The sequence below is a fragment of the Pangasianodon hypophthalmus genome, chromosome 18 (genome assembly GCF_027358585.1).
Source record: "Pangasianodon hypophthalmus isolate fPanHyp1 chromosome 18, fPanHyp1.pri, whole genome shotgun sequence".
Classification (NCBI taxonomy): Eukaryota; Metazoa; Chordata; class Actinopteri; order Siluriformes; family Pangasiidae; genus Pangasianodon; species Pangasianodon hypophthalmus.
In genome coordinates, this window is record NC_069727.1 from 21,231,961 (window position 1) to 21,253,755 (window position 21,795).

Consider the following 21,795-nt stretch of genomic DNA (forward strand, 5'->3'; position numbering starts at 1 on the left):
GCCCCGGATGCACCTCAACCCTCACGAGGACAAAGCAGTGACTGACGACGAATGAATGCATGAAATAACAGTTCATGTCACTGGTAGCTGTCAGTGTGTATACACTATTTATGAATCATTTATTAGTGATTAACAATCATTATTCATGTTTAAACATTCATAGGTTTAAACATTATCACATTGCCAGCTGGTGGTTTTTAAAACAGGGGAAGCACAACGGTCTGTTATGGACAAATATACAGGCAGGTCCATAAGTATTTGAACAGTGACACAATTTTCATAATTTTGCAACGTTTAAGACGTTTAGATGTAAATACCAGGAAATCAAAGCTGAAATTCTCATCTATCGTCTCATATTCATCTTTTGATCTCAAACTCAAATGTCTTCAATGTTGAACAAAAACAGATGAATTTGCCTTGCTGTTCCAATACTTTCGGAGGGGATTGTATATAACAAGAGAGCCGAAACTTTTTTGCCCCTGGGTTTTGATTATTCCTTTTTATAAGCTCACTGTGAATGTGCACACGGACCCGTGAGCTCTAAAGCAAAGCGCTCGTCCATGCACAGGCACTCACATGCGATCTCTCTCGCTCTCTCACTTACTCTCTCTTTCTTTCTCTCTGTGTTTCTCACACGCCTTTCTTTTTGTTCAAGTAAGCTTAGTGAAGAGGTGGGTCATTAGTCTTTATAGGGAAACAGTCAGTGACTTATCCGCCAATCACGCATTGGCAGAGGCACAAAGAGAATACGGCAGGGTGCAGAATGGGTACTTGACCTCTTGAGAAGAGAAGTACAGTGAGCAATGTAGTGTGAAAGCTTGGCACTCTTGAGACAAGAATCGCTGTCATACTTGTCAGGTTATCTAGATGTGTCATGATGGTACTAGGATTTGTTACTGGTAGCTGGTTGCTGAGGCTTTCTAGTGCTGTGTGGATGACAGATTTGCTGTTGCTATTCACCTTCATCTACACGGCTCTGAGCAGAGAGTGCTTGGTGGAGTTTAGGAGACTCAAACATGGCACTGTCATTTCTAAACATTTATAAATGACACAGCAAACAAATTAAGATCAGCAAATCTAGACATGAAAACATGACATACTGCCAACTTCCTGCTGAGTATGACATGACATGCCCTATTTATTTACTGTAATGTCGACTGGATTTGTCATATGGAACTCTCACTAAACTTTTAATTGTTTTATTCTTTGTTAAATAAGTAGAGAACTGTGTTGCTGGTGGCATCAGTAATACTGTGAAATAGGAATATTGTAAATATTGAGAAAAAAAAATAGACCAGAGGCACAAAAACACTAGATCATGCCTACCCTAACATCAAGCATGCATTAACCTGGGACAATCTGACCACATTTCACTGTTTCTAACTCTGTTACACAGAACCCTAGACAACATTAAAATGGCCACACATTATTCTGGCAGCCATCAATGAAATACAGCACTGCTTTGTGTGTTTTATACAGTATTTTTTCAAAAGTTTTAGGCACATGCAAAGAAATGCTGCAACGCAAAAATAAAATAAAATAAGCCTTAAAATAAAGAAATTAAATATGTCTACATTAACAGGAAATACTATAAAGAGCAGTAAACAGTAATAAAGTCAGTATTTGGTGTGATGACCCTTTGCTTTAAAAAACCATCAGCAGTCGCAGTTTTATAAAGAAATTAGCTGGCAGGTTTTACTGAGCATCTTGGAGAATCCTCACCGTTCTTCTGGAGACTTTGACTGTTGCACTTGCTTCTTTTTTGCAGCAAAAACCCAGCAGCCTTTATTATGTGTTTTGTCTTTATTATGGTCATATGTTGCTTTCTTTACTGATGTACAGATGTTTTTCTGTAACATTTAATTATTTTTTGGAACAGTAACTTAAAAAAATAAACTTTTTCGTAATGACTCAATAATGACTCAATAATGCAGAAGTCAGAAATAAACATCTATAACAGACTTTGACAAAGTACTGTGTTTGCACAGCAGGCTAAATACATGACACAGATTTGAAGGAATATGCTTTTAGAGAGCTCTTTTACATAAACAGCTGTGTTGATGACCACTAAGCTGCCACTGCTGGGCCCTTGAGCAAGGCCCTTAATCCCTCAGCTGCTCATTCCACAGGGATATATCCTAATCCCCTTCCTCTACTCCCTCTTTACACATGACTACGTACCTGCGCATGCCTCAAATCATCAAATTAGCAGATGGTACAACACTGATTCAACTTTTCATGTAATAATGAAATAGCCCACACAGAGAAGGTGCAGTGACATGGTGCTTTGGAAACTCTTGCCCTCAACCACAAAGTTCTGCATTAACATCACAAACTTAATAAGAGAGTGAGCAGCTTTATGTTCCTGGGTGTCCACATCTCAGAGGACCTCTCATGGGTTACCAACACCACTTCCCTGGTGTAGAAGGAACAGCAGCGATATTACTTTCTGAGGACACTCACGAAAGCCATGCTGCCCCAACAGCTGCTAGTAAAGTTCTCCCACTGCATCATGGAGGGCATACTTATGTACCGCACTGACAAGAAAGCTCTGCAGTGGGTCACCAGCAGCACCCAGAAAAGCTCCCAGCTCTGGAGATCTACAGCTCATGCGACATGAGGAAAGCTATCAGCATCTGTAAATTCCCCACTCACCCCTCCCACGTTTGTGCTTTAAAAGTGTTACAAGATCATTTACACACCTCCGAACTGAGGAACTTCTTTTTCCCAGCACCATCACTCTGAGTCAGTCTTTCACTAACCCTCCATGAACTAGAACCTTGTTTCACACACTCCTCACAAATGGGAATTGGAGTGGAATTGTATGAGATGGTGAAACATCAGTAATACATTTATGTTTAAAATGTAAAGCATTTATTATAGTTTTGCATTTAGGCCTGTACTTAGGTAAGTGGATCTGGTGGTGCTGAGTAGTCATGTTTTAACAAAAATATAGGCCAGTGAGCATATTGCATGTTGTTTATGTTTCTTTCATATTTGAAATTGAAAGAAATATAAAGTGAGCCGGTGTGTTACATGCCAGGGACTAATTTTTATCTTAGTCTGCCCCTGTTCATGGGCCTGTTGAATCGATCGTTTCATTCTCAACTCAACTCAACTTTTATTTATAAAGCACTTTCAAAACCATTAAAATGGACCAAAGTGCTGTCCAAAGATAATAATCATTGATTCATAACAGTCAAAATAATTACTTGCTGTATTATTACCCTGCAGTTTGGGAATTGTAGACTATGCGTTTGATATGAATAATAGAAGCATTAAAATTCCAATGTAGAATGAATTTAAATTCATCAAATTCATTTAATTAAATATAAAATCACACCCTGATTATTAATATTGTTGTTATATAATATCCCTTTTATTTTTAGTTTTAAATACTAACATGCTTTATACGTAAGAGATTAAAGGTCCATCTACAATCACTCGTATGATTACACTTATATTTACTGCAAATCATATCAGTATAAAGCTTTTAAAATGTCAAAAATTATATTTCATACATACATATTTTAATTGGACATAAAAACACTTGGAACTCATGGAGAATGCTTCTAGGGTTTGAGCTGACAGCGATCCTCAGGGTTTGCAGTACGCATTACCTCAGCGCAGTAATGTACTGATCAGCTAAACTGCTTTAGAATATCAGCAAAATATGCTGAAGCTAAATAATTTAGAGCTTTAAAAGTTAGAAGTAGGGCTTTGTATTTAATGCAGAACTTAACAGACAGTAACTTATCTAAGATTGGGGTGATACACTCTGACGTTCTCTTCCTTGTAAAGACATTAACTGCTGTATTCTGAACAAGCTGAAGCTTGTTTAAAGAGATAGCAGGGCAGCGCGCCAGCAACGTGTTGCAATAGTTCAATCACGAGGTTCTGAAAGCCTGAACTAGTTTCTCAGCATCATATACGGTTAGCATATGCCTTATTTTGGCTGTTTCTCAAATGATAGTATGCAGTTTTAGAGAATGTATAAAATCAAATGACAAGCGAGCTTGCAGGATAACACCAAGGCCCATAAATGGAGCTTTTAGTTTCACAGAATAGCCATGAAGCTCTGGGGTGAAATCAGCAAGCTTACTGAGGGCAGATTTCGCATTTCTGCTTTATCAGAATTGAGAAGGAATGTTTTATTTATCCAAACTGTTATGTTTTTGATAGTCTTCAATTTTGCTGCTGAATCTGGTAAGTATAATTGTGTAGGCATAGAAGCATAAAGGCCTACGTTATATTTACAAATACAAGGTGCTGAATTTAAAGGTGCAGTAACAGATAATCACGAACAGAGACGGAATCAGAAACAGAGCTAATTATGCTCTAAAGAATCTCCTGCAGTGGCAACAAACTGGTAATGGTCTGTCAAGTAATACTTGAACTTGGCAAGAACTTGTCTGTCTAAAGAGACTGTGCTCTACTTCACTTCTGGATACCTTCCTGTGTGCATGCGCACAAAGACACAAAGACCATGTTACACTACAGCATGTCATCATCATCAATGGCTGCCATTCTCTTTACTTCTTCTCATCTTCATACATGTCAGGCAGTTTTTTGGTTTCTTGTTGGGCAGTGTTGATGGCGAAGTGAAACTCAGGAAGCTACTGGTTCCACGTATGATGATATCATGATTTTTAATGTCTGATTTACTCTCTCGGTCAGGTTCGTCGGTGGATGGTAACTGGTGGTGAGTTTCTGGATACTACCCCAACATTTGCACACATCAGTAAGGATGGTGGAAGTGAACTGTGGTCCGAGATCAGGTATTGTGGTACTTCCCAATGTTGTGAAAGTTTTGGCACACTGGCCAGGCTCTCTACACCTGTGTCATAGCTGGAGCGCTAGAACCCCAGCACACGGGCTTGTATGCTGTGAGCTTTAAGCTTATAACAGTGTTTGAAAAAAGCTAGGTGTCCTTTACCTGCCACACTCCCCAGGAGTCAGATGTGGGAGTCCCTTAAAACCTCTCGGTACAGATTCAGACATTATGCTCATCTGGAAGGAGTTTCACTGTAGACAGACTTTTTGGCTGATGATCACTTCTGCAAAGGACTGAGAGGACTGCTAGCCTTGGTGATAAACTTGCCTCAGTGGTCTTAGGTGACCTTGTGACTGAAGTCAGGGTTCCTGCCTAATGTTATGTGTCTCAAACCTGTGCCTTTACCTGGTTATTGACTTTGCCATCTGTTACAAGGGTCAATCTGCAGAATGTTCCCTGCTGTGTCCAGTACACATCTTGAGGCTTATTTGAGCTGCACAATTGGAATTTCATCCCTGTTGACTCTACTAAGAAGCATGCCATCACCATGCACCTCTCCCGGTGTTATAAGATCAATATCATCCTCCAGTAGAGTGAGTGCAGTGATCAAACACCTTTCCAGTCAGTATGAGGGTGAGATGGTTCCTCACAGTCTACTGGTATAGGGTACCTGTAGTTGATACGACACCCTCAGGTTGGAGGGGTGGAATAGAATATTAGGTTACGTATGTAACCATGTTCTATGTACAACCGCTAGTGTTCCCCATCGTAGCCGAATTTGGCAAGTGCACTTGCACACAAGAAGGTGTGTAGGTGTTAGAACACCAGTCTTTGTGGTTATCCAGAATTCATAGAACATGGTCACATCTACAACCTTACATTTTCAAACCTGCCTATTAAAATGCTACACTCAGATTTAACAGTAGCAAAACAACCATATCTACAGCACAAGGCTAGGAGCAGGTCACTGACCTCTTCATCCAAAGCTGATTCTGCATTACGATGCTTTCCTGATCCAGATTGAAATATCTAGTGCTTGTTATTCCTACTTAAAAAAAGAAAAACTTTCTCCAAATCTTAGGCAGAAAAAATTGCTTAAATTTGGAAGATATTTAGATATTTAGATCAGAGGAGTCAGTATGTAGTTTCTTTAGGAGAGGATTAACACAGACTAGCTCAAAACACCTGAGGGCATACCTTGAGCTAACTGACAAATTTATAATGTTTAGTGAAGACTCTGCATTGACTGATAATATTAAAAAAAAAATAACTTACTGTATTGAATTATGTATGCTAAAGGATCCTGTAAAGGATTCATCTAGAGGAGATCATCAATAAAAAAGGGATATACTAGTAAAACTATAATATAATTTATGATATATCTAAATAACCTCTCTGTACATTCTTCAATTATTTTCACCTCCAGTTCTGCTTCTGTATCCAGACTTTGTCAGTGAATACAAGATTGTTTCCGAAGACAGACCCAGCCGTTTTTTTCCTCTTGTATTTCAAACCAAAATATATGGCTGAGCTCTGCCTCTCAGTGCCTTCAGAATTTCACAGGCATTACTCTGGAGTTAATTAAATTTTATATAATTTAAGACATCTCGTGAAAAAAAAAATACAGTGTTTGTTTTAAATAACGTATTTATTCAGGAAGCAGCTCTTGACTGGTAGCTGTGAACCATTTATTTTAAATGTTCTTTAGGTGCTGTTAAAACTACAGCCAATGGACTTCTCCCAGTGGACTTCTATATCAATCATGCCAGTCACGTCATATGAATATATGAACATCTGTTCATATATTGACAAGACGTTTGTTTCAGACAAATTAAACCTGCATTAAACCCTCCATTTATACATGACAGTTGACGAATGTATTACTTTAGTCTGTATTAAAAACAGTATTAGAGAAAAAAAACACTGCACGTATAATATAAAAAGTACTAACATTTCTGATCCCAACATATTGACCCTATTTCCTGCCTGAAGGATACTTCCACTCCACGATGTTGATACAGGCTCGTCGGAGGGGGTTTTTGAGGGTAAGGCAGAGGAGGGAGTGCGGGGGCCGCGTGGCCACTGTGCTCGTCTGTTTCTTGGGCTTGCTGTAGTGCTGACGCTGTTGCTGCGTAGAACTTGCTGTGGAGATGGGTGCTGCTGCTGCACTCCTTATCAGCTTGGCCTGACGTGCTGCATCGATAGCTGCCTGCCAGCTGAGGGCGGCATTTGGTGTTGGGATGTGTTCTGGTGCCAGACCTACCATGCCACCTTTGCTAACACTAACACTGTGCTCCTGCTCACTCACATTAGACACCATAACCAGAGATGGGCTGGTGTAGTTAGAACCTGCACAGGAAAGAGAGAGGAAGAGTGAACAGATGTGTACACCACACTGGAAAAAAAAACACTGAAGTCAGTAGTTTAGTGTAGTTCACACACACACACACACACAGAAAAAATATGCACAGTCTATATTATCGTCTCAATTTCCATATTATTCTTTCATACAAGTGTGTATTTTGTCATGTCGTGCTACTCACTCATGCCACGCAGTACAATCACTGTAATTTTCTGCTCTCTCACACTGTTTTGGTAAAGTATAATATGTAAAGTATAATATGTAAAGTATAATATGTAAAGTATAATATGTATGTACAGCATCTGCAGGATTCTACCAAAATAATATGTAATTGTCTCTGTATATTGATCCTTTGACGAGAGATTTTAGAACTTTGCATGGCTGCTTTGATATAGTAAATAATAAACAGTCATTAAAGTAATAAATAATAATAAAATCTATAAAATATAAACAGAAATATACTGTCTGTTCTGCCTGTTACAACAGCAACTACTCTGAGGCGAATCTCTACTTACTTCACGTCACCACTTACTACTATATGAGTAAAAGTATTTTGAAGCTGAGACTAACCTGGCTAAACCTGGCTTACATACTGCTGGGAAGTGTGGTCCAGGGAACACTTTTAATCTAAGTCCAAAATTATTGCCACCCTTCATGAAAACGAGCAAAAATTAAAATATTACAAAATGAATATATAGCAATAAGTGATATTATGGAGACACTGTAGTTTTAGTGGCTGGTTATTAGTGTAAAACACTCCCACTATTAATATTTATAAAGCATATTCTGGAGAATACCAGCACTGAACCATTTGCTGTAATGGCTAACGGTGTTGGAGAATATCTGAACACGCTCGTACACGGCAGATTTGAACATTTTTAAGGTCCGTTATATCTTAGGTTCGCACAAGTGAACTTCTTTCTTCAATTTATATTTCATTTGGGTTTAAATTGGTTTGAGAATGGTCACTGTAAAACAGGTTTGTGGACATTATCCTTTTTAAAAGATTAACCTCCTGAAAGATTAGCCATCCATTTTGGGAGGCTAAAATATCCTGTAGGCTACTTGGTGGAATTCATGATGCGTCCCAAGAGCCCCAGGGCCACTACGGCTAGCAGCCCCAAAGCACCAGTGATCCACAACACACACACACACACACACACACAGAGCTTTATATATATGTGTGTGTGTGTGTGTGTGAATCTTGATGATATTAGTCTTTCTTTTTTTGTTGATTTTTAAACTGTTTTTATATTACATCATATTGCAGTTAACAGCAGAGATAAAAACTCCATCTGCTTCTTCAGTCATTTTGGGGGTTTAAAGCGAGACGTGAGCTACTCACAGCTGATTTTATTCATCTGAACAGACACCCAGAAAATCAATTTAAGCACCAGAATCCGAATATGAGTCACTTTGTCCACATAAATTCTGGCGTAACTTTTAAACTCGTTGAAGTCGCTGCCACCTCTGACTTTGGCCCTATTGGATATAAAGCACAAAAGGGGAAAACGTGACACTTTTCTTAATCAATTTCTTTATTTAATTATTTACATATTCTGTAGATGCTGACATTAGCCTGACATTAGCCTATACTAACTCTAACCCTAACCCACTTCATAATCAGAGTCACTTCACTGATAACAGATGTATGATAATTATTTTGTTTGAATGTGATTGGTTAATTCTGATCACAGCTATTCGCCCCATTATAAAAGAGTGTGCACACTCACGCAACCAGGTTATAGTAAGTTTATTTTTTATTTTTTCCCTAAAACATGTATTCATTTTAATCATTTTAGATTACCCAAGATTCACATAAAAAAGCCGTCAACTTGTAAAACTAAAATTATTAGTAATAAGTTTCAATTTCAATAATAGTCAAGTATAATACACCAAACTAATAGTTAAGTATAGTAATAAAGTACAACTACTCAAACACCCTATTTATAATAATAATAATAATAATAATAATAATAATATAATCTCCAGCTCAGACATTTCCCCTCCAGAGTGCCAGACCCTCATCCAGGTTTTTCAAACACTTCCTCATTTATTTCCATCATTTCCTGTTAGACACTATAAGAACCAAATGGACTCACACACACACACACATTGTGAAGCCTTACGGTTTGCCCAGTCAATCTTCTGAGTTCTGAGCTGTTGTTATATTGAATATCCATTTTGTGTATGACCCTGCCATATTCCTCTCGTCTCTGCCTTTGCCTTGCCCTTTTGTTCTGGATGCTGGCTCTGATTCCTGCCATTGTGATCTTGCCCAGTTTCTTGATTATGATTTGGACTATGTTCTGGATTTGTCTGACTTTTCAAGTCTTTCCTGTGCTGACCTTAATTGTTTTGACTCTTCCATAAACTTCCTGCAAATGGACTCAGCCTCAGTTAGCTTTCTGTTGCATAATAATAATAATAATAATAATAATAATAATAATAATAATAATAATAATGATAATCAAGTAACATTATTTAAAATATCCAGTCTGCTTTAGTGATGAAACTATAAGCATCCTCTTAATAGGCAGAATGTAAATAATATGCCATACTGGCTTCCTTTAACTTCCTGATAATTAATACTGCTTTACAAGGCACTTATAGGCGAATATTTCTCAATAATGTGGTTACATTTCTGAAATTTGTATGCACCTACTACACATTACGTCCTCAGCTGGGCCACTCTGTTGTTGCCTCAACAAGGGCACCATGTTAATGCCATGAACACAATTCAAGAGTCCGGGTGTGAAGGGCGATAATACAGCTGATATGACAATTAGCAGATAGTGACAGAAAAATCTACTTTGGAAAAAGTCTATAATTAAACATTTTTCTTGGTCAACTGTAGCTTCTGTAATACTAAAAAAATAGCTAAGTCAAAAAAAAAATGCTGTTTAGTGTATTGAATGTCTTCAGTAAATGTGAGTACATTAATGTACGAGTGTATGAGTGTATGAGTGTATGAGTGATAGGTTGAGGGATGCCAGATCTACACAAAAGCTTCAAAAAAAAAAAAAAAAAAAAAACAGTAAAATGTCCACTGTGTTATGGGACATTTTGCTTATTAGAAAGTGTTTAATGTACAGTCTTTAAAATATATACATTTTCTAAGAGACATAGTGTTCCTTACTCAAGTATACAACATAGATCAATTTCAAAATAATCATAAAGTATTATAAGGAATTTAGCAAAATACATGTTTTGGAATTTTATTCTGTTAACCACAGTGGCAGGCACAGGAAGGTAGATGTTCTCACCCTCCATGGGGCTCACTGGCCTGGGAAGGAAGCTCACCTAGGTGAAGGAAAACTCTGATTTAAAACCTCTGTAGCCTTGTGGCTATACACAGTGATGGAAAAGGCTTCGGGAGTAAACCCTGAAGAAAAATACAGAGCTGGAGTCCCTAAGACAGCTCGTTGCTGTTCACAATGGCCCTTGCCCTTCCTTTGGATCCATCACTACTGTGGAGATGGGGAACCTGCTGCATGGGCAACAGCTTGTCCTCCATATCAGCCTGCCCAGGCCTGCATCTACAATGGCCCTACAACACTAGAGAGGACACTTCAGCTTCACCAGAGCACCAACACAACATGGAAAGCAGCAGTTATAAGCCATCACTCGACTGACATAGAGCATGGCGTCAGGGATTGATTCCGATGGTGGGAGAATCACCCCCAGCTAGTCAGGTGTCGTCCTGCCACAGGCTGCTTCTTGATTTGGTTCAAGGAAAGTTTGTCTGTGACCATAGCACCAGGCAAGAAAACACAACAACAGAAGAGATCAGTTCTAAAACTGGGATGTTGGAACATCCAGACAAAGCTGACTGGCCTTTCCAAAAACCTAAATGACAACAACAGCACCAGGAAAACAGCTGTCATAAACAGAGCTCAAGAGCCTTCATGTAGACTTCATGTAGACATAGCCGTCCTTCAGGAAACGCATCCGGCTGACTCAAGCACACTGAAAGAGGATGACTACATGTTCTTTTGGCAAGGGAAGAGCAGAACACATCTACCCACAATCCCAGGGTGGCTTTCATGCCAAAATATCAACAACAGACATGATCTTCTCCCTCTGCCAACTCCAGGAGAAGTGCACAGAACAGAAGATGCCCCTCTATGTTGCTTTTATTGACCTCACCAAGGCAATGGACCTGGTCAGCAGAGATGGCCTTTTTTAAGATCCTGTCATAGATAGACTGCTTACCAAAACTGCACAGCCTAATTAAATCCTTCTGGGAAAAAAAAGCTTGGTATAGTGTATATTTAATGACTAAAATGTATTTTAAATGAAATGAGATAGTGAGCACAGCTAAGTTGAGATTGGGTCAATGTGACTCTGATTTGTAGATTTATGCCAAATCCACTCATAATGAGTGATTCAACTGAACGCTACTCTCAGATAGTCTTATGAAGGATCAGAATTAATACTGATATTATTAGTCAACAGTTGCAGCATAGATATCATTAGTATTTGTAGTGCTGGTTTTTCTACCGAGACAACTACATTTGAGAGGAAGTCTGTGAAGTGCTGTAGGAATTTAAAATAGGGCCCTGGTGGCCTGTAAATATAAATACATGTCAATTAATGAATAGGGTTTTTTGTGACTACGTTCATTATGTTAATAAAGAGTACGTCAAAACAGTTAAATTCATACGGAGTTTTCTGGGTAAAGCCTAGAGTATCATTATAAATAATTGCAACACCACCTCCTTGGCCAGATAGAGGAGGAGAGTATATTATACTGTAGCTTTATCCGAGGCTTTATAGTGCTTTATTCATTCATTTGCTCTAATCCAAGTCTCTGTTAAAAAGGTTTTAAATCGGTTATAGTTTCATTAACAATAAGGGCTTTAGATTACTAGAACAAACATTATGAGTATTTCTAGATGTTTGTGTATATATATAGCTGGGGGTTGTCATGGCTCCACCAGAATCAATGGTGGACTCCATTTCCCAGAGTGCACTGCAGCCTACTAGCATGGCTGCCACAGACTACAGATCCCAAGCCACACGCTTCATGTCATGTTCACACTCACCTGATTACTGTTTGCATCTTGACTCACACACACACACACACACACACACACACTACATAAGCCATTCACAAACCATCACCCGATGCGAAGTATCATCCAGTGTTTTCCATAGCCTGATATACCTGGTGTATGATCTTGTTTCTGGGTTCTGGGTTTTTTTGGATACTGGTTTTATCCTATCTAGTGTGTTTGTACATCGCCTGACCCTGTCACTGATTTTGACCACAAGGCTGTCTGCTGATTTGGATTTGTCTGCCTGCTTTCTCAGTAAAGTCTGTATGTGCAACTGCAGCTGTATTCACTGCCTGACAGTGGCACAGGTAGAGCTTCATTATGGTGGAACCTCCAGGCAGCTAGCCCTGCCCCCAGCTCTGGACTGAACTGGCTACAAGAAATGAGAGCAGCACCTTCCCAAGTGGGATAGATACCATCCTGTCCTAAAAGGCACGACTAGCCTTAAAATGTAGCCTAATTGTCTATAAAACATACATTTTTTCAGATTACTACTTCTTCACTCTACTACATTCAGCAGTTCAGTAAGCGTACCCTGCTGTTAGCTACATTGCCGTGATCCATTGGGATGGGGTCAGCGCATATTACATCAGGCATCGCTAATTTACACACGCCAAAAATGATAACCTTAGCTACCTCTGACTGACAAAGTCAGTAGATCATTAGATCCTACATGGATAACTATCTTAGAAAACCTGTTATTTACACTCGGGAGGATATTAATGAAGTAGAATATACCTACAAGACATCAAGCTTAATCATACATTACAGAAAATGACACTTTATCAAGTGAAAATAACAGTCACATTTATCTAAAACAAATATAAAATGATTAACCTGTTTCTAGACCTGTTACTAATGTCAAGCTTTACCTTTTTATTATTCTATTAGCAGATAATTTAACTTCTTTGTACAAATAAAATGCAAAATTATCTGCCAAACAAGACTATTTCAAGCTTGAAATTAGTAACAAAAAAAAAAAAAAAAAAAAAAGCTAGAAATTAGCATAATAATCTTAAATTTGGCTTATTGTATTCTTATAATAGGAAATAGTAGATAAATTTGACAGGTATTTTCTCTTGGTATAATGTAATGTTTTGCAGTGAATACTTTACAGGATATCACAGGCAAACTAATTGCCAAGAATTTTTGAATTTTAAGTTTAGTTGCAGTTGCAGCGCTTCTTTTTAGTCACATCTGTGGAAGCCCCATTTGAGGTGAACTACAATAGTTATGACAGTGGCACTAAGCAACATTTCTATCCCATTATGTGGCATACTTGTGTACTCTGTGATTTAACAGGACTATATATATACATAAAAATCTCTCGAGTTGGTCTGCAAAATTTGCCTGTCCATTAGGCCATATAGGCGACTGCCAAGGACCCCATCATGGCCAAGGGGCTCTGTGTGGTATCTTTTTCCCCTCAGTGTATTTGTGTTGCATAATAAACATATTGTGCTTTAATCCTTAATTGTTTATGCACATAACATTAACGTATCGAGTCACTGAATACGTATAACTAACTTGTATTAAAGTTAGCTGTAATGTTTATATATGCTCCACTGCATGGCTAGTTGATCATGGAGGGGGAGAGAGACTGTTCATGATGACCAGCAGTTTATCCAGAATCCTGGCCTGCAAAACTGATTCCAGGGAGTCCAGATTGTTCCCAATGTCCTGTCCAGCTTTCCTTAACAGTCTGTTTAGTCTGTTTGCGTCTCCTGTTTTGATGCCACTGCCCCAGCAGACTGCTATATATGTTCTTGTGGCAGGCACAACCAACTGGAAGAACATATGTAGCATCCTGTTGCATACATTGAAGGACCTGAGCTTCTTTAAAAAGTAGATTCTGCTCCATCTCTTCTTGTAGATTGTCTCAGTTTTACATGTTCAATTCAGTCTGTTGTCTAGGTGCACTCCAAGGAACGTTTAGTTTATTTAATGCTTTTGATTTTGTTTGTAGTTTATTTTAAATTGTAAACCTTAAAAAAAATTAGAGTTTGGTTTGTTATCAGCACATTGTTGTGCCTAAATATTTAAAATATTTCTACTGCATGGGGAAGCGCACACTGAGCAGACACGAATTCAGAGCCTTATATATATATATATATATATCTGAGTATTTAATTCTCAAAATCCTATATAACTTTCTTAAAGTATAATCGAGATGTGGTTACATGAGATACGGGGGGCCAATGCTCAGAGAAAGTCAAATCAGAACACCAACACTTGCGCAGTGGCTAAGCAGCATGGCCTGTTTCAAGATGGTGACCACAGCATAGCAGATTCACTGATACCACAAAATGTTCAAGAAGTTTCCATGAAAGCAAATATCCTAGATGAAAAACTCAAACGAGTGATCCCATTGGCTGACAAACTGCAAACTGAGGTGGTAGAACTTGCTAAAAGACTTCACACAGTTGAATCACGGATCAGTTCTATCAAGGACAGTGTGTCACTGAAGCTATCGCTAAAGATGAAAATGCTAGTTTGCTGCTCCAAAGGAAGGTGGATGATCTTGAAAACAGGGGATGCAGCCTGATCACAATGATCACGCTTGCCCCATGCTTGTTAGATTCTACACTTACACTATCAAAGAAGCTCCTCCTCGATCTGCTAGAGAGCACCAAAATGTGGAATTCTGCAAGAAGAGTGTCCAGTTTTTCCAGAGTTTTTTCAGTTTAAGTCATGAAAAAATGTAAAGAATAGGAACACATCTGGAAGCAACGTCGCCAGGCAGGAATTTGGTTCACCATGTTATACAGTATCTATATCTATCTATCTATCTATATGTACGTAAAATCATTTCTCCATTCTTCCAGAATTTGTTGAAGAGCATTACGGTATTGTAAATGGTGGTAGCCTAGTCAACAGCTTTTCTGGTGAGGAGTGCTGTAGGGAGCCGTGAATTAAGGAGCCCTTATGTTTGCCTGATCAATCATCTTTTTCAGGACGAGCCACAGGGAGCCTAGGATGGGTCTCTTCTGTGTTTGCAGTTTGTGCTGAGGGGTTATGGCTACTTCCAGGGTAAGAGTGAATGAGCTCGTCCATTGCTGGAGGTCTGATGGAGTCTGAAGATCTGATGGAGTTGCTGTACTTGTGGTCCTAGTCACTGGCTGTCCACAGAAGTGGACTAATACTTGGTGAATGTTACATGGATAATCTTTTCTGAATATCATCATCTTGCACCTGCATTTGAATTCCTGCTATGATTGTAAAAACTGTACCATACTGCCAGGACTCCTATTCATAAGGGGTCATCTTCAGAGTTGGCATATTCAGCAACTTAATTTTGAAAGTTACACTGCTCATTAGGTATCTAGATCTACTTTAAGATTTCTGCAGTGCTGCTTTGTGACAATGTATAATTATTAAAAGTGCTATACTAATACTTTTTTCAATTCGAAGTGAATAGCTAGCAACCAAAATCCTAGGCTAAGGAACATCAAACCTGTAAGTCAGTTTGGCTTTATTCCCCACCACCTCCAGCCCTGACCTCAAGCTTTGTTCAAGTAACAGTAAATTGGGAAAAGCATATTGGGAAATCCATCATAATGGATTAATAAAAAAAATGTTTTTTTTTTTTAAAAAATGGCCAGTGTATATTCCTATTATGAAGGGTTTAAGTGGGTTCACTTGTCATACTTCATTGTGGGAGAGCAGCTTTGCTATGGCCCTACTGTCCTCAAACAAGATTAATCTTCCACTCTGGAGATTACAGCATTCTCTCTATCTCTCTCTCTCTCTCTCTCTCTCTCTCTCTCCATCTCTCTCTCTCTCTCTCTCTCTCCATCTACATCCTTTACTGTATTTTATTCTCCTCTCCTTTCTCTCTCCTCTGGTTGTCCTCTGGTCCCTTTGTTGCCTCTCTTGGTCTCATTCTCATCTGCCTTGTACCTTCCATAGCCAAGAAATAATTAACTGCTCTAAGTAAAATCAATTATGTTAATTAGATCAGCAGAGCTATTCTGGAGAGTTTGAGCCTGGGAGGAGGAAGAGTTGGAAAGATGTGTGACCATATTTCAGCCCCACATGCCTGTTCTTGGCCGACAAAAGTGGAACCAATGTGGTTTTCTGCTGCTGTATCCTGTTCTCATTGTTTGTTGCGTGTTCTGAGATGCTTTTCTGCACACAACGGTTGTAAAGACTGATTATTTGAGTTATCATAGCCTTCTGGCAATTTTCCTCAGATCTCTCTCATCAACACGACATTTCAATCCCGTCAATCACTGGATATATTTTTTGTTTTTCACACAATTCTCTAAAGACTGTTGTGCTTGAAAATGTCAGAAAATCAGCATTTTCTAAAATACTCTAACCAGCTACCATCATGGCCTCTCTCTCTCTCTCTCTCTCTGTCTCGCTATGTGGGTGTGTGTGTGTGTATATACAGCGTAATATATATATATATATATATATATATATATATATATATATATATATATATATATAAATGTGTGTGTGTGTGTGTGTATACACATATACACACACACACACACACACACACTATGTTATATATACATATACATATATATATATATTACACTGCATATATGCAATTAAATGGCTATTATGCTATACAGTACCTTTTGTTAATAACTTGATATAATAACAATGATGGGAAAATGTACAGTACAAATTAATTCCATTTTTAGTCAAACAGCCTTGCAGTACTTATTTATGAAGGTCAGTTGGCTAGACCCGGTATTTTTGAGTTCAGAGTGTTCAGAGTTCAGTAGTGTTTATATACACCGATCAGCCATAACATTAAAACCACTGACAAATGAATAACGTTGATTATCTCAGTACAGTGGCACCTGTAAAGGTGAGGGATTTATTAGGCAGCAAGTGAACAGTCAGTTCTTGAAGTTGATGTGTTGGAAGCAGGAAAAATGGGCAAGCGTAAAGATCTGAGTGACTTTGACAAGGGCCAGACTGTGATGGCTAGATGACTGGGTCAGAGCATCTCCAGAACAGCAGGTGTTGTGAGGTGTTCCCGGTGTGCAGTGATTAGAACCTACCAAAAGTGGTCCAAGGAAGGACAACCGGTGAACCGGTGACAGGGTCATGGGCTCCCAAGGCTCACTGATGCACGTGGGGAACGAAGGCTCGTCTGGTCCGATCCCACAGAAGATCTACTGTAGCACAAACTGCTACAAACTGAAAAAGTTAAAGCTGCTCTGATAGAAAAGAGTCAGAACACACAGCGCAGTGCAGCTTGCTGCGTATGGAGCTGCGTAGCTGCAGAGCGGTCAGAGAGCCCATGCTGACCCTGTCCACCACCCAAAGCTCCTACAATGGACATGTGAGCATCAGAACTGGACCATGGAGCAATGGAAGAAGGTGGCCTGGTCTGATGAATCACGTTTTCTTTTTTTCATCATGTGGAAGGCCGGGTGCGTGTGTGTCGCTTACCTGGGGAAGAGATGGCACCAGGATGCACTATGGGAAGAAGGCGAGCTGGCGGAGGCAGTGTGACGCTCTGGGCAATGTTCTGCTGGGAAACCTCGGGTCCTGGCATTCATGTGGATGTTACTTTGACATGTACCACCTACCTAAACATTTCTGCAGACCAGGTTACACTCCTTCATGGCAACTGAGAGAGTCCAAACATCAAACAAATCCCAGTGGCATTAGCACTATTTAGCTAAGATGTACTTTGCTAGCTGTCTAATTTTCTCAGATAAAATGGATATAAAGAGAATTGGGAAGCATTTAGCTAACTGTGCGAATCCCATTTTAATTCCTGTCTCTTTTTTTTTTCAACACTGTAGATGTGATTTGCTTGAAAACAGCGATTCCACAGCAGTGGCTATATGAATTAAAGCAGCAGGTAATGATACAACTACTAGTGGTATTGAGCTAAAATAGCTACATTTCTACATTTTCCTTCAGCATATCTTCTATGTTCATTTAGTGAGACATGCAATACTGAATAAAAGGAGGTGTAGAAAAGATCTTTACTTACTTTAAAGTCTACATGTACTTTATTTACTTAGAAATTTGTATGTCCTTTAAGTGAATATTTTTACTGCCAACCATAATCTTCATCAAGCTTGACATTCGAAGTGCCTAAAACCGAGTTTTATTCTGTGTAAAGCTTCTCACCATCTGAGGTAGATCCTATGTAGAGTGCATTATCTACAGATGCAAGGCACTGTAACATCTTGGGCCATAAAAATGCAAAGGTATAATATTAATCATAAGAATATATAATAACAATATTTACATTTTGCTCAGTAATGTAAAACAGATGACTTTAAATAGTGTAAAAATGTAAACATTTTTCTTCATCTTTTTGTACTCTATACGCTGTAATGATATTATATAATTTGTCCTACTCGTCTTATCTTATGAGTAACATAAGTATCTGAATAATGTAGAACCTCTTAACTGAGGGGTTTTGGATATAGTCTTTTAGCCTATTCACTCATTCCTGAGATTTGTAACTCGTTTTCTTGCCCTGTGCCCATCAACCACCATAAACTATGCAGGCAGTAGATTATCTAACACACCAAAACACATCACACACACATGCACACCCAGAGCCCAAGAGCCTAGACCAGTGATTTTAACCTGGAATTTTAAAAAGTACACTAGAGGACAGTAAACAAAGTACAATATACAGTAAAGAAATGGTATAATATACAGCACAAAGTATTGCACTAAACTTTGTGTGAAGTGTCCAAGTATAAAGTGATGAGATGTAGAATGACCAAGTGGCAATGGAAGAATAAAAAGTATGTAAAGTGACTCAGTGACATTGGAAATTTAGAAGAGCTGGCCTGCAGGCCATGCTGTAACATCCTGAACAGAGCTCCCACTCCTTCCTGTCGTTGGTCATGATCCTTTGGTCGGTTGTAAACCACTGCCTATAAATACGCTGCATTCAGCTCAGCTAGGAAAGGGAACTCCGAACGCGGAATTATGTCACTTTGGATCTCTGTGCTCGTCTTTTGTTAGCAACATGCTAGCCAGCTAACTGTGATGAGTGATTTACCTTCTCAAAACAGTGAACTGTAGAGTCGGTGTTACAGATTTAACAAGCAACTATGTCTGTATGTTGATTGATCTAAAGCAAATAAAGAATAACTCATTTAAAGGGAAGAGGTGCTACTTTATTTACTGCTGATGCTGTGAGCCGCCATGTTGATTTGTCATCACTTGCTGAACTCAGAGTGAAGGAACCTGTCCTGAGTTTACAAGCTGGAAAAGTTGGAATTCTTTGTTTTTTTTTTTTCCTTTGGGTTTTCCTAGCTGGAGGTCAGAAATCCTGAGTTATCCTGAGTTTTATTCGAATGCAGCTATAGTCAGTGTGTCAGGAAGTCTGCCTCTTTCTTTTTTCCCTTCCTATCCTTTCCATGTCCGTGTCTTCTTTAGGAAAGGAAAACACCACAGAATGGAAATAAAACTTTGGGCTTTATTCTGAGTTTATCCTTGACAATTTTAAGTGATTGTAAGTTCTGTATGAATGCAGTATTATATTTGTCTTATATAATTATCAAATAAATGTATCTATATGAAATATATAGAACATATAGAAATATATAATAATGAAATCACAAAATTCAGATATTAGGCAAAATATTAATATTTCCCATATTGTTAAAGTTACAGTCATTGACTTGTATCTTATTCTGAAATTATTTTGTCTATTGTTACCATGCTTAATATAATGATATTATTAATAACAATAATAATTTCTAAATTCACTAATTTCATGTTTTATTGCTGCTGACAAATTGAAATCTACTACACCCCGTACTAAAAATGATATATCGTGACTCAGGGCTGACCCAAGCATTAGGCCACAGAGGCAACTGCCTAGGACCCCACCGTGGGCAGGAGGCCCCTGTGTGGCATCTTCTTCTCAGTGTATTGTGTTACAGGATGCAGAAATTGTGCTATAACTTACTTTCTGTGTATCTTAATTTCTATTGTACATAACGTTAATGTATTGAGTCACTTCACACTTCACGTCACATTCTGCTTAGCTCCAGCTAGCTATAATGTTTATTTAACGCTTTCAATTTTCTTTGTTGATTATTTCAAGCGTCTTTTTGCTAAATCTATTGTACCATTTGATTTCAATTTGCTCAAAATGCACTTTTTACACATGAATTAACATTTGCACGGTTTGTACTAAATCTGTGCACACTTTTGTACGAAGTTTGTTTAAACGGTATGTTTCAGTAAATAAGCTGAAAAATATATTTAATTTTATATTATATATATATATATATATATATATATATGTAATATAAATATATATATTTTAAAATATATTTTAATATATATAAGAAATATGTCTTTTCTGTGAAGTGCTTGCTCTAATAAAAGAAAGAACTGAGTCATGTTGTATGCACGTGTTCAGTGTATTTTTATCTGTTGAGGGCTCATGGTCATGATCTCACCTAGCGGCTCACGAACCCACGGGTCAGACCTGCTCTGATGTATTAAACTTAGAGACACTGGAGATCCCCAGATAGTTATTACATAAGTTATACAACAGGAATAAGCATGACAACATTACAAAAAACATCATAAATTAGGGATAATTTATCATCCCTATTTATTATTAGGGAAAAAGGACGCATTTATTATTAAGGATTATCATTATTAAGAGAACTTCCACCATAAACTAGAACATATTATTATCATGGTATGTAGTATTGTGCTGCAGGGGACTGTATTGCTTACTGTCCGCATTTTAGCAGAATTTGTGATTTTATGTCATTTTCAGATGAACACTGCAATACCCAGAATGCAATATGGCATTACATAATTTAACCACTGGGAATCCCTTCTATGATCAACCATTCTGGATCTCTGAGTGAGTCCCTCTGACACACCATTCCCAGAAGTGAAACACACTAGTCATGTAATAATGTAGTGACTAGAGATTTTTAAATGCGAGTGATAATTTAGTTTCTGAAATGTCACTTTGTGCACACTATGGAACTCTACCGTTTCCAAGCCATACCCACTGTATCTCAGATATATATATATATATATATATATATATATATATATCAGTAAAATTGGAGTGCTAACTATGAATTTAACAGGCTTAGCAGTTTGTTGCTTAATTTAACAAACCTATATAGCTCTATGTCAATCATCTTACTGAGGAATTGTCTATCATTTTATATATACCCCTGTTAAAATGGCAAGTTTTTGTGATGAAAAAAACTAAGGCAAGATAAATCATGTCAGAACTTTTCCCACACTCAATGTGAAATTACAACATTCAGAAACAATCAGAAACATTTTAGGCCAAAATAGGAAAAATAAAAAACTTACAACAACCTGGTTGCATAAGTGTGCATAAGGAGAGGAGTATAAAATAATTTCTAAAACATTAGATGTAAAATGGAACACCGTGAAGTCCATCATCAACAAGTGCAGAAAATGGAGCACCACAGTGACATCACCTAGAACAGGACGTCTCTCCAAAATTTATAAAAGGACAAGACAAAAACATACCAGGGAGGCTGCCAAGAGACCCACGGCAACATTAAAGGAGCTGCAGGAACATCTGGAACATACTGATTACTCTCTGCATGTGACAACAATCTCTCGTATTCTTCACTGGG

General features: G+C 38.2%; 1 protein-coding gene across 11 annotated transcripts in view; it reads right to left on the reverse strand.

The window, feature by feature from the left end:
• Window positions 1-21,795, reverse strand: part of cacna1c (calcium channel, voltage-dependent, L type, alpha 1C subunit) — a 279,528-nt gene that overhangs the window by 188,298 nt on the left and 69,435 nt on the right. For all 11 annotated transcript variants that reach the window (XM_053241769.1, XM_053241767.1, XM_034313006.2 and 8 more), the window contains one exon: window positions 6,772-7,123. In XM_053241769.1, coding sequence (XP_053097744.1) covers window positions 6,772-7,123 — 352 coding nt within the window. The remainder of the gene's footprint in view (window positions 1-6,771; window positions 7,124-21,795) is intronic.